This window comes from Elaeis guineensis, chromosome 10 (assembly GCF_000442705.2).
Source record: "Elaeis guineensis isolate ETL-2024a chromosome 10, EG11, whole genome shotgun sequence".
NCBI lineage: Eukaryota > Viridiplantae > Streptophyta > Magnoliopsida > Arecales > Arecaceae > Elaeis > Elaeis guineensis.
In genome coordinates this window covers 2,626,146-2,640,288 of record NC_026002.2, presented here as the reverse complement: position 1 = coordinate 2,640,288, position 14,143 = coordinate 2,626,146, and the positions used below count along the sequence as shown (strand labels likewise).

The 14,143-nt window shown below is 38.8% G+C and overlaps 1 protein-coding gene across 1 annotated transcript; it reads right to left on the bottom strand.

The window, feature by feature from the left end:
* Positions 1 to 12,268, bottom strand: LOC105053208 (putative 1-phosphatidylinositol-3-phosphate 5-kinase FAB1C). Its single transcript, XM_029267047.2, is given in 13 exon segments — positions 1 to 733; positions 3,715 to 3,981; positions 4,076 to 5,424; positions 5,427 to 5,682; positions 5,824 to 5,985; positions 6,072 to 6,198; positions 6,294 to 6,625; positions 6,712 to 7,545; positions 9,517 to 9,861; positions 9,936 to 10,089; positions 10,186 to 10,783; positions 10,786 to 10,961; positions 11,045 to 12,268. Coding segments are annotated over 13 exon segments (5,319 nt in total). The 5' UTR covers positions 11,512 to 12,268; the 3' UTR covers positions 1 to 481.
* Positions 12,269 to 14,143: the final 1,875 nt, after the last annotated feature.

Sequence of the window (14,143 nt, the reverse complement as noted above, 5' to 3'; positions counted from 1 at the left end):
TGCAATCATTAACAGAGTTTATTGCATGTCAATTAACATACACAAATTTACTTTACCATCCTAATTAGCAATATTCTACACTTGTTGAAATACAAAGGAGAGAATTAAGAATTGGACAATCGATGAATCGACATGCCGAGTCAAGCAACAAACCCTTTCAATGACCCCCACCTTTTCACCAATGAATGTTTAGTTTCCTCAGCAACTCCAATGTACAATACATACAGTTAATGAAAGAATGTAAAGGGATCAACCTCCACAAACTTGGTGTCTGGACATGGCAATACCCATGCTTGATGTCAAGAGAGTTTGGTCCCATCTACCAAAGCCAAAAATATGACATAAAGGGGGCAATTGAATGAAGTAATCAAATGCATGGTACAAGATATAATCCCTTTGCATTTCTTGATTCGTGTATGTACTCTACTCTTTACCTGTAGAACTGATGCCTCCAATAGCTGCCAACTGAAAATGGGGCTCATCAGGACCACTGGTCGGGGACAGTGAGGAAGTACTTCGACATGGCTTTCCTGAAGCGTTTCTTGTACTGCATCGGAGATATGACCGTCGGTGATGCATTTTTGGGACCACCAAGTATGCCTGAGGCCTTTACCCAGGTTTCCAGGTGCTTGTCCCATGTATACTGCCTCATAAAATCAATAATTCCTATAACAAGTTCCTTTCGATCCTCATCAATGCCAACCAGTAGCGAATAGTCCATGACATCCACCGACTGGAATAAAAAAGGAAACAACAAAAGCATGAATATCAATGAGATGAAAAAAACTTATTTATTTTTTTTCTTTTAAAACATGCTGGTAACTTAAATTACCTTCAATAAAAAAAAATTCAGTTAAGTTGCATATCAACAATGTCATAGTTAAGCGGATTACCATAAGTCTTCATTCTTAGTGAAAATTATTGGAACAGCCGAATAACTAGGAGGCATTGTCTCAGTCAGCTATGGTAGTTGAATGTATCATATTTTACAAATTATAGCTATCAGAGCTTCAGAATTTGCAATCGTTCTTCTCCTCCTCTCAGAATAGCTATCATATCCAAACAGTCAACTGAAAATTGTTATGTGAGACCCTAATGTGATGCCCACTAATTTTTGAGATGGATGAGACCAGAATCTTGCATCATCTTATCCTCTCATACTTCAATGGAGACAGGAATGATATACAGGCTGGTTGGTAATTGAGAATAAGAAAAGCTGATGATTGACACCAGACAGATTTCTGTGAAGGATTGCTAGAATATGATGATTTTCCTACAATTACTAAGTTAAAATTTTCAAAAACGAACAATCCCCTCTATTACTAGGCTTGCCAAGCAATGACCTCTAACCAAAGCAACACCAATAATGACTAGAATGTCCCAAAGCTCCGAACTGGGCTATTGTCCACATATTAGACCTGATATGACCTCAATAAAAAGTATCCATATTGTATTGCAACATAGATGACAAGGAAAAAAAATGGAAGCTAGTCTAATTAGAAAACAATTACAGAAACCTAACTCAGTTTGCAAATTATCCTGATCTGGACAATAACTAAAGCCTGTTTGAACACAGCTGCAATTTCAGTCATCATTAAGGTCATCACTCTGGCCAGTTATCCATCTCTTTATTTTTCGATGCGACTTCACCAATGATATAAAGACAAGGAAGAAGGAGAATAAAACCTTAAATTAACTAGTTCTAATCCCACGCTGCAAATGCATGGTGGAGAAATTGTTTTATGTTAATAAGGTCAAACTGATGTCATTTTATGCACATAAGTTTGAAGAGTATGAGCAAGGAGAAGGCTCTAAACATTTGTTTAGATTAATAATATAGCTTCTAAAAATACCGATATAGAAACCAATAAAGGTGAACAAGATCAGCAACAAGTGGGCCAGTGAGACAAGTTTCCCTATTTTTTGCAAATACTTCCATACATGAACAATGACCACAAAGGAGATCTCCGATTGCCATGATAAATTAATGACATGAATTAGGTTATTACTAAATTCAGCTCCTAGTAGAAAGATTTGGGTAATCAAGGTTCTACAAACAATTTCAACCAATTTAAGGTAAAAGGAATGTGATTTTTGGATACTTTATAAAGAAATTGAGTTCTTAGTTAGAAATGATAAAGGTACAAAGTATCATATGAACGGATGCAATGGAAACCAATATTCATGCAAGTTTTCCATATTCAACTTTTGTCAGTTAGACCTGAAAAACACTCTACAAAATAACAATAACCCAGTTGATGTTGCATATGATACTATCTCAGACACTCAAGAGAGTCCAAGTATCCAAATAATTACAATAACCATTGTAAAAAATGAAAATATCAGAGTAGGCATTGGGAAAAAGAAGGAAATATAGTTCGCCTGAGTTTATATAAGAGAAGGTCTTAGAATGTGTCAAGAAGATGATGCTGAACTGATTGAGATGACACTAGCATGGCAATAAAGACTGAAGGACAGCATCACGAGGAGTTCTGTTATGCCTGAGATCTTCAGAGGAAAAAATGGAGGCATTGAGGTAAGACCTAAGAAGACTTGGATACACATTTTAAAGAAAGGAAAAGATAACACTTTTAGAGTAGGCTAAGAATGCAAGCTTGTGGGAATAAAAGGCTCAGAATAAACAAAGGCAAAACTCTCCAAAAATGTACTAAGATTTACTGACTATAATCGCAAATTGTGTGCTGATCACATAGTTGCGAACCACCATATCTTCCATATGAGGGCCGGGGTCGGGTACATTGCTCGATCTGAGACAGGTCGAGTATTGTATGCATTGTTAGAATCTTTACTTAGGGCTCTACAAATTTCAAAAGAGAAGTTTGGAGCATCTACAGATTGAGATATACCCTTTAAATTTCACACAGATTCTAAGGCTTGGATCGAAACCACCATGGCGCCTAAAGAAATTTTGGCAACTTTTGGAGCCATCAGTTCATCATATAAGTTGACTTTTAGTAAGCCTACTAACTGGCTCGTAAACACGGCTAAATAGAATCATCGATACAGTAATATGGTACATGTATGAGCATTTTCCATATCTTATGTCCCTCCTAAGGGAAGACTCTCATTCCAAAGATTGTAATACTATAGTATATGCCTGAGAACCTTTTTGTGACCAAACAAGGTAGACCCAAAAAAAAGAAGTAAAGAGGTAATGAAGTAAATGGAAAATCAGTTCACATGGTATGGGAAGTATTGGACTCCCTACGGTTTTGCCTATATGTGGGGGATTTTTTTTTTTTTTTAAAGGTGAAAAGTAAGCATTAATTCATGTAGAAGTGCAGGATATCAGAATGTTTCCATTTGCACATAATGTAACTTGTGCTGCAACAGATGACAGAGAAGAAAATTGACAAAAGAATAAGACTTAATGGTTATGGTTACGACACTGTAAAGACTTCAGAGAAATTACAGTTGTAAACCATCGTAGTTTCACATCACTAACAATGAATATTTGGCACAGGTTCTCATTGGCATTATTCATGGTGAGAATCATTCACAATGATGTAAAGAGAAAGGTGAAACGTTTATCCATCTTGTCAGAGTTTACATGATGCATGCAAAATATAGCTTGAGGAAAGCTCAGAAAAGGAAAAGAAAAGGATGGATTTTTTAGAAATCAAGCCCAACTTTTTTGGAAGTACAACTTTCATCCATAATCAACGATGACATTCACAGGGTTAGATTTCATACCGCAAGAAAAAAAGTGTCATTCCATACGGCCCGTTCCAATCTTCTCTTTGCATTGCTTCCTAAAAAAATGGGCTTTGTGCTGAGCGTCTCTAACAAATTCACATCTAATAAAACTCCATTGTTTCCTGAAGTATCAGGGTTATAACGGGAACGCAATGAGCCTTTGAGATCATAAACTCTCGATATATTCCTCCTAAAGAAGAGGTTCTCCATCACCATTAAATCCATCCTTACTTCCCGGCCACCCTTCGAGTGTTTGACAGTCACCTAAGACAGAGATAAACATAAGAGCGATGTGTTTCATTCTATTTGAATCATTCAAACATGCGAAGTAAAATTCTTAACATAGTAGACAGACAACCTGATAGATACCGAGGATTTTTGCTAGGCAAGTGGGGCTTCCAGAAGTTATTGACTCGGTCACATACTTGAAGTATTCAGGAGCAAAGTCTTCAAAAGAATCTAACTCTGTTTTTGTGACTTGCTTTATGATAAATCTCTCATCCAATGACTTGGCAAAATACACGTTGCTTTTACCACCTTGCGCACTCCATCTCTTACAGCGGCTTAGGGAACGTATATAATCCAATTCATTTGGGCAGCATTTCTTCCTAAGTGCATCAAACTGTCTTGCAAAATAACATGTTACAGAATATTTTGCCTTGTCTGCAGGAAACGAACATTCATCACCAAAATAAATTCTGAAATGGGATTCCTTGGGATCTGAAAGCTTCTCTCGTGAGAGTTGAGTTTCCTCAGATCCGTAGCACCAAGACTGGATATCATTCAACTGGTACTGGGCAACAGATTCTTGATCTGCAAAATTCATAGCTACTGCATGGTAGCTCATTTGATTCCGAAGACTGCAGATTTTCTCCTTTCCATTCAACTCGTCGTGCTGATCCAATCTGGATGTTATGAAGTCCACATACTCTTGGGAAGTCATGGCATAGGATATTATGCTGGTGGGTTCATCATCATAGACTGCAACAACTACATCATTAAGACCTGTTTGAGGAAGAAGCAACCGAGCCCCATCACTCACCATATGAGATGCTGATGAGATGTATATGGGTGTCTGACTAAGAAGAATATTTAATCTCTGTATATCCCTGTGAGACCTTTGAGAATAGGCTCTTCTCATGTTCAGAATCCGATCCTTAAATGTGCTCACAACATCTCCAGCAGCATCAAATGATCTAAATGAAGTCAATTGCAATGACGAAGGAGACAATCCACCATGTACTCTGTCTCTGAATTTTAGAGCAGAATCAAATGAATAAACCCTGACAGGGAACATTTCCTTCTTACAGCATGGGTAATCCAATAGACTTGAAGATCCAACTGAATCAGCTTCTGTACCATCTTTGGGTGGATCTGTCACCAACTGCCCTGAACCAGTCCATGCCAAATCTATTTGATCAGATAGATTGGAGGAAGGTGAAGGTAAGTTCTCTGCAGATGAAGACTCCATGCTAGCTTCAGCAACTACCTTTCTCTCATCATGTCCATTACACTGACCAGAAACCAAACTGAGACTTGCTGGGCCCACATAACCCTCAATAGACTCAATTGAAAGGTCCATTTCAACCATATTGCTTGAATTACACTCCACAACCTGCAAGCTTAACTCCTCATGCTGCTTTGACAACATTGATTTCCTAGGAGTTCCTAACAAGGTCAATGGCCTTGTGGTGATTTTTTCGGAGAGTTACCAAGCTGTCCATCTTTAGAAAATAATTCAGCCTTCCATTCTTTCAGCTTGGTGAGAGAGAAAATGTCTGGAAGTTTTGGATCAACCTTGGCAGTATAACTTTCAGCTTTAGACAATGAGTCCAACAAATAGAGTCGACGATCCCACATGTAAGCATTAAGTAGAAGGCTACGTCTCAAACGATTGAGCTCCAAAATATCAACAGATGCATTGAACAGTTGAATATTCTCTGTTTTAACTGCTTGCAACAGAACCTGTTATCACACAAGAAAGAAAATGAGAAACCTTTTTATCATTATTCAGCATTGAACTTAAAAGTGCTCTATCAGAAGATTCAGTCACCAGATTAAAAAAAAAATGAAGAGCTGAAAGAACTAACTTCTGATGAAACTTACTTCATACTCATTTCTTTCCATTTTTAGTAAATTCTTCAACTCAGTTATGTGCTTATCTATGCTTTCCTTCAAGGGTTCATTCTCAGATGTTGTGATCTTATTTTCAATTCCCCGAAGCAGGTCAAACACTTCCGCATGCAAGAACTCCACCTTATTGGATATCTATAAAGTAATCACACAATATATTAATAGTACAATAATGCCTGAATGGCATGAACATAATATAGGGAAGAAGTTTAACAGCATACCTTAGCTGCCTCTTTTCTCACTAACTCTTGCTGAATCTGGCAAGTGAAATCCAGAGTTGAGGGTGGCAAGTTAACAGACAGAACATCTACAGGGGAATAGCGAAAGAACGCAACCATGCTCCCAATCCTGCCAAAAGAAAATAATGAATGAATTGCACTTGAAGGCTAAAGTTGAACAGCTTTGCATAACACAGTTATTTTTTGCATATTATGACCACATACCCATAAAACCGAAGGCAGTCTCTTTGGAGAGAATGGCCACAGCTTGCAATACGGTTAGCAGTTACATGATTTGAAAAACTGAGCTCCAAGAATTTTCCAAATGAAAGCCCTGATGCAGCATGAGACATGACTACTCTATGTGCAGCAGGTGGTACTCCATCCTTAAGTTCACATTTGAGGCATCGGTGCCACATCCATATCCTTCCATCTTGTTCTCCAGGTAAGTTCATCGAAGGAAGCCGCCTAACAAAAATTGAAAGACTGCCTTGCTGGTGAGTATAACACTGAACATGGGCTTCGGCTGGCTCTTTACATATATGACAGCAAGATGTCTGATTGCAAGAGGAAAAACATTCTATCTTAAAAAGGATAATAGATCAATGGCTCAAAATTATAGTCCGTTAAGACCTGAATTTACCTGGTCAAACAAGTCATCACGGAGATATCTTCCAAGTGGCTTATCAAAACTACCATAGAATTTGATACGGAAGAGCTGAGAATGTTCACACACTGTGCCTTTTAAGATGCAAGTGCTTGATAAGGAAACCAAGATACTTTGGTGATTTTCTGGAGTTGACAAGTACTCATTTGGAACCTCATCATCTACATATGTTATTTTATATTCATCATCAGATTTTAGATTCTTATGGTTTGCTAACTTGCTTCTTTCTATAACTGATTTCTCAAACATTTCACCTTGATGAATTCCAACATCAGTTGGAAAATCTGAAGAGCCACCTGGTTCATTGCATCGGAATGCAGATATTGAACCCTTGTCACCACAAGTAGACATATCTGGAGTTGATTCAACTGTAAAATCCCTATGATTTTGAATATATGCTGGAGAGGAGCCTAAGAAATTACCAGAATTCATACAATCAGATGACAATTTGCATTCTTTTTGCTCAGATCTAATTTCCACACATTTCTTTCCTAGAGACAAAACATTTGAGGATGGAGGAAGGCACTCTGTCACAAGCTTAATTCCTGATCCAGCTCCTTGATACTTATCTGCACTTGTTTGGGAAATATCAGAGATAGCTGAAGTAGATGCCATTGAAACAAAGGCATGAGCATTCATAGGTTTCTGTGTCATGGTCAATGGTGGTTTCAAAGGAATTTTAGGGAGTGTTGCACCCTCATCTGCAAGGAATGAGGTCTCAAGTGATAGATGATAAGCTGCAAAGCTTGCTAACTGAACAACATGTTTAACCTTCTTTAATTCCTCAAGACATGTACCCCTTAAAAGAACCTACAAAAAGTAACATAAGTTGATGAGGACATGGCCAAAACTTGCAGAATACTAATTTAATGGTAAAATAAAATGTCACACATTAAACAGCTTTTAGTTATTATGAGAGTTCAGTCTATGGCACATCAGTATTTTTATGAAGATGCCATATAAAGGAAAAAGTACGATGTATAAGGCCAGTTGATTCGTAGAGTATAGAGACTAGACAACATATGTAGACTTGGCATTAATTCTAATATAAAGCCAAATGAAGAGTTATGGTTAAAGAAATGGGAAACTTAATGGATCTGAGCTTATGCAACTCGTAGTTTCTCAGCTCAAGTTTAGGATGTGAAGTTTTTGGACAATAAGATACCTGATCACCATTCTAAAATAAGGTTATTTGATCAAACTGCAAGTAGATAAGTTAACATTAATGGTTTGTTCTTATGGGCTAAAACCAGGAATAAATAATGATTATCGTTTTATTTAGAAATTCTGATATACAAGAGCAAGATAGCATATAACTAGGCATGTGACCAAGAGGTATATTGAAAAAAACACAAAAAACAGTACACAAAAAGCCATTATTTTTTGTTGGTCTTACCAAGTGTATAAAAGTGTCAGCTATAATCAGGTATGACTCCAAAAGTTATATGAATCAATCTGCTAAAATATTATACATGAACATTATTCCTAAAACAATGATTCTGCGTCTTAGTTATTACCAATTAGCTCTTGCTAAACATAGAAACAAAATGGATACAAATTTATGCAGCTTTTTGCTTGATCCTGAAGACAGAATCCAAATGCCTGTATCTAAATGTTTTAAGATAGGCATACCCACACAAGTTTGTTTTCACCTTTTTTCATTATTCCCAAACAGGTAGGAAAAAAAAAATCAGATGGATCCATTCAGCAGTCATATCCATCATATTTACTGTACCAGTTACGTAATTTACATCAATAGCACAAGACCTGTCCATTTGCAATAGACATAATTTAGATGATGGAAGCGTAATGTTTGCTTGTATTCTAATGGTATCTCAGGAAAACATGGTTTGCTTTGGATTTGGAGGCATGACACCTTCATCCTCACCTAAGAGGTAAATAGGTTTTTGTTTCAAAGTTACAAAGCGAGATGTAAAGAGCAGAGTAGAATGGATGCACCAGCAGTTTCGTAGCACTTGAATGTGGAAAGTGATACTTGCCTTCCAAAATTGAATGACCTTCATATGAAATACCAATGATGGAGATGTTTGGTAACCTACACTATTGACACTCGACACAGTCAGCATGATGAAGGTGTTAACTTCAAGCTGCCATGGATCTACATCTTCTCCACTCTGTTTAGCCACATTATTATGGATCTTTGTTTGCTTTTAGTTGGAATACAGACTTGTATATCTGTTCATCTTCCTGAAGGGGTGAGTTCTGTTTTCTTGTACTCAGAGGCTTGGACGCTAGACTTAGTTTTAAGTTCAGATGTTTGTTCCAAACACTCCTAGATCTGCTAAAAATCCAAACATTATAAAGAACATAAAAGCAACTAAGCATGTTTTGGCTACTAGCCCAAAGCAGCCCACATCCTAATTTAGTGATTCAAAGTATCACAGAAATATAGTAACAAACTACTCATTAGATGTTTGACTATAGCCAAATCAGAATCCTTATCTTTATGGTTTTAGATTAGATTTATATAATAACCTGTTTCAAATCACCTTCCATGATGCAAGGTTAAAAACCTTTAGATTTCATGCCTCAATTTTAGAAGTGAATAATGACCCATGGAGTAGGGTCTAAGACATATCATCTCTTAGATTAGAATAATATATAATGGTTAAAATTATTATAATGCTATAACATCATCAAAGAGGTATAACACTATCAAAAGAAAAATAAAAAGGTATAACACTACTACAGCTGAATATAGCAGATGATAAGTTTTCAAACATAGGCATGACAGCACATCAGCAGGAAATTGACGGTTACCGTGCATCCTAACCGCCTTGGACAACCTTCAAAAAACATCAAAGTTTTAACAGACTTCTTGTTTGGATGATTTGCAGATGAACATTCTTCGGAAACTTTCTCTATCCGGAACATTTCGCAGTGTCCTAACCTTGCTGAAGCAAGATTATCAATGGATGGAACAATCTGAGCACCAGTACACCGTGATATTCTCTCCAAAAGTGACCTCTTGACATTCAACACCAGCGATATCTCTTTTGCCAAAAGATATTCTTGAGCATATGACGAGACGCTTTTTTCCACTAGAAGCACGTTCGGTCGATGAGCTTCTATCTTTCCAACAGCCATTTTCAGGTGATCAATTTCCTGTGCAGTGGGAACTTTAGAGTCTGAACTAGATATGAGTCCAGATGAAAATATAAACAAGGTCAGGTTATAACCTGTTCAAGTACAGTATTTATTGATGCCAACTTATTTTGAACTTTCTGGTACTCCAGTGCTCCTCCCAAAAGAAGCAACCTAGGGTTTTTGTGTTGTGAGACCATGCGTTTGTGTTTTATATTCTTAGTACAAACTACTCCTTTAATAAGGGTGCTGCAAATGGAATAATCTCCCGTTAGTTTCTGAAAATGAAAAGTAACAAGATGGTAACAAATTCTTCAAAAAATTATAAATTACCATAACACATACCTATCCACTGGCCCTCCTGAAGCTATACACTTGACCTTGACATAGTCACCAGGATCCATGCTGTCACCTTTGCTAATATTTGGTTTCATAAAATTAGCAGCTTGCCATGCCAGCGAGGAAACCACTTCCAGCCAGCCCTCCTCACCATTCTCACTCCCAACATGAACACCTTCCCCTTTCAATAGTTGAGACACAAGAGCCCTGAAATGTCCATGCACAGCATTTCTAAGAAGCTCTTTCTGGGCTTCATTAGACTTCTCCTTTATCCGAAACACATCACTACTGAAGCTGCTAGATGCGAATAGCTTGCCTGAGTCACCAACCTCATCGTCTTCATCATCATACTCAAAAAAACCAGCCTCCACATCATCCCCCTCGTCTTCAGGTGGTGGAGGATACCAAATAGCCCAATTATTCACAAAATCCAAGGGCTGTTGAGTCTTCTGGCTTTCTTGATTCTGGTAAATCGAAAGGTTATCATATGTGCAATTACTACCATGTTCCAGTGAATCCTCAGACTCCCCTCCAAGTTTTCGCAAGAAACCCGGAGAATCTTGATCGAAAAGACCAATCTTTCCCGGCATAGGACTCACGTCCCTTGCTCAACTGCCTTACTAGGGCTGTCTAAGGGACTCGGAGTTATCGACTTGAAACTGTAAATCTCATTACCAGTACTGGTACTAATGGTATCTATATCAGAGACATCTTGGGAGAACGAACTCAACGGGCTCAAAAATTGCTTCCCGGATGCATCAACCACTTCTTCTTCATCACTCCTTTCAAATTATAAAACCAATTACTCAATATCCAAACAAAGAATAACCTCATCTCAAATGGATATAGAAGGAGAAAGAATTACCTGCAGGTGGAGCAACAAAGTTTGCGTGGAGATGAAAACTGCTGCGGCTCCGGCAGACCAGCAAAGAGCTTGTTGTTAGTCATCGATCCAGACAAAGGTAACTTAGAGATGCACTCTGGAGACACCAAAGGACTACTAACTTTCTCTCCCCGGCGCTCCACTGCTACTTCCCCGTGCCCAGAAATGGCCCGAAAGCAGAACTTGCAGTACTTGGGCTGCTGCTCCACTTGTTCCACTCTCGAGCCACCGCCGCCCCCACTCTGCATGCACGTCCGGCAGAACATCCGCCAGCAGCTCCGGCACCGGTGCCCGTGAACGGACCCCCCAAACCCCGCCCGGCACTCGTAACACATCAGGTGGTCGCCGCAGCCCGACATCAACGATTCGGAAGCACTGCCCGACGGGCCGAAGATCCAAGACTTGACCTTTTGCATCAGATCAAGAAGTGGGTGATCAGCTATTCCCATCGGCTGGAACTGCTCGCAGTCGCAAAAAAAAATTTCCAGCAGTTCTCCAGCCTTCCCAATAAAAATTCCTCCTTTCTATCAAAGATCTATCCGTTAAAAAAAACAACTCAAAAAGTTACAGAGGTCGATAACAAACACTCGATTGTCCACCGGAAAAAAACCAAAGGGACAAGAAATCGGCACCTTCCTAAGAGACCAAAAATTCTCTAGGAAGGGATGGCGATGGTGTTATACATATTTTATATATATACACACACAACTAAAGCAAAAGATCGAACACAAGGCAAGCAGAAGCCACAAATCCTGATCTATCATACCAAAACCGAACCACAACGAAAAACAGCAGCACTATAAGAGATCGCGGACGCCGCTAACCGATCCCCGATTGCTCTACAAGGCATCCGAGTAGGTCTTTGACCATGGGGGATCTAAGGGAGAGATTAGCTGAGGGGAAGGATTAAGAGGAGGAGGAGGAGGAGGCGGAGGAGGGTCAGGGCTCCGTATTTTTGAGAGGCGGAGGAGAGAATATCGGAAATAGCAAGGCCAGCGGCGGAGGATCCCATCGTCCAGCGAGAAACCCTGCTCACATTAATTAGCCTGCAAATTCTAAAATGGGGAAGGGGAAAAAAAAAAGGTACGAAAAGGAAAGATGGGGGTTTTGAGACGATCTTTTTAGATTTTCCTCAGCCGACCGAGAAAGGATGAAAGAATGAATTAGAGAGAGAGAGTGAAAGCTCTGGGTTAGAGAGAGAGTGACTGGCGTCCTAAAAATGGCTAACCGTGATGAAATAAGGCCGTTGTAATAGTATCTTTGTTTTTTTTTCTGGTACTGGTAATAATATCTCTCTTTATCTAAGACCGGATGACGTCATAAAATTCCTTGCTTGTGTAATCTTCAAATCACCATGCAGCCGATGCCGCCAATGGGAATATGACACGTGTGCACGATACCATGGTTGAGGGCTAGATTTTAATAATGCTTTGCTACTGTGCAAAAGGACTCGCTTTGTGAGAATGAAACGACCGTTGCAACAGTCATTTCCACAGTTACAAAATAATTGAAGAATAATATTTTTGAAATCAGACTAGAGGCTTGAATTTTATATGATTTATATGGATACTTAAATTAAGAGGATAAATATTGAGAGGTAAGCAAGGTGATATTTTTATAAAAATTATTATCAAAAAATAATAATAGAAAAAAAAGATTATCATTCCAATATCTAATGTATTGGACTGTGGTACCTTAAAAAAATGAAAGTAAATGTAAATAATGAGCATTTGATAGATGTTCTTAATTGCATCATTTAATGAAATTTTATTAGATAAGAAAGAATCTTAAAATAATGGATAGAATGTTCTATCTGGATACAGAGTACAATAAGATTTATATCATTAAACTCCTCGTCATCTTGTAATCCCAAATAGCATAGAAAGAGGTGGGAGATCTTTATCTACAAAGGATAAGAAAGATGGGGAAAAAAAAATCTATATCCACGCATATTTGTAAGAAGGGTAAGCTTAGGCACTCATAAAACCAGCTGATCTAATATCAGCGTGTCGAGCATGAATAATGAATAAAATGGTGATATCCCTTTCCCCATCTTTCATTATATTTTGCCTCTTCTTTCCTATTGATTTTTTTTTTTTTTTTTGGGCGGAGACCGACGGTCACACCAATCTAGTGCAAAAGCAATCTAAATGATCAAAGTAATGAGATCTCATAGGGCTGGCAGGTAGACATCTCCCTACCTTCAGATCCAGTCTTCTGAATATTCTGCCACAAAGACAGTCATCCTATCTGTCATACGTTCGTTCCCGATAGACGTATCGGAAGAACACCATCGCAGAATGACGAAAGGATATCAGATGTTCCGAATCAACATATGAGCCCCATTTGGTCTGGACCGCCTTAGATCAATTGATAACAATAGCAAATCATCCTTGATGAAGATTCTCTCCGTTTGAAACTCCATACAGCAAAAGTGATGCCAGTCCATGCTGCATGAAGCTCCGCATCGAGAACGGAAGGCTCGAAAAGGTAGGATCCTCCAGTCACTAAGAGTCGAGCATCAGGGCATGAATAACAAAACTAGCTCCGTCTCTACCATCCCTAACATTGCCATCAAAATTCACCTTCACACATCCAGAAGGAGGAGGCTCCCAGGATCTGAATAAAGCTCGTCAGATCGCTGCTGGTGCAGCAAAGGAGTCCCAGAGCTCGGGCTAATCGAGAGAACATATAGCAGTATCAAACTGAAGGTACTCCACAGCGAGACAAAAAGCTCTCTCCAGAACCTGCTGCGTGGGAACCACCTCACCATCGAAGATCAAGGAGTTTCTAGAGAGTCAGATCTGATAGGCTATGTACAGCATTCGACTCCCGTATGAGGACTTCCCCTCAGTTATGCACTGACGGATTTTGCTCAAGAAAGATTCCAACCAATGGTCACTACTCGACTCTCAAGAATAGATATCTGTCTGTCTTCAAATCAATCTCGCCTCGAATAGCTTAAAATGGCGGACTCAATGGTCTCCTCCTCAAACTCATAGGTTGGACAGAAGATCAGAATCTTCATGCCTTTCTCTCTGAGCAAGTTGCAAGTCAATAGCCGGTTTCACACGAGTTTTC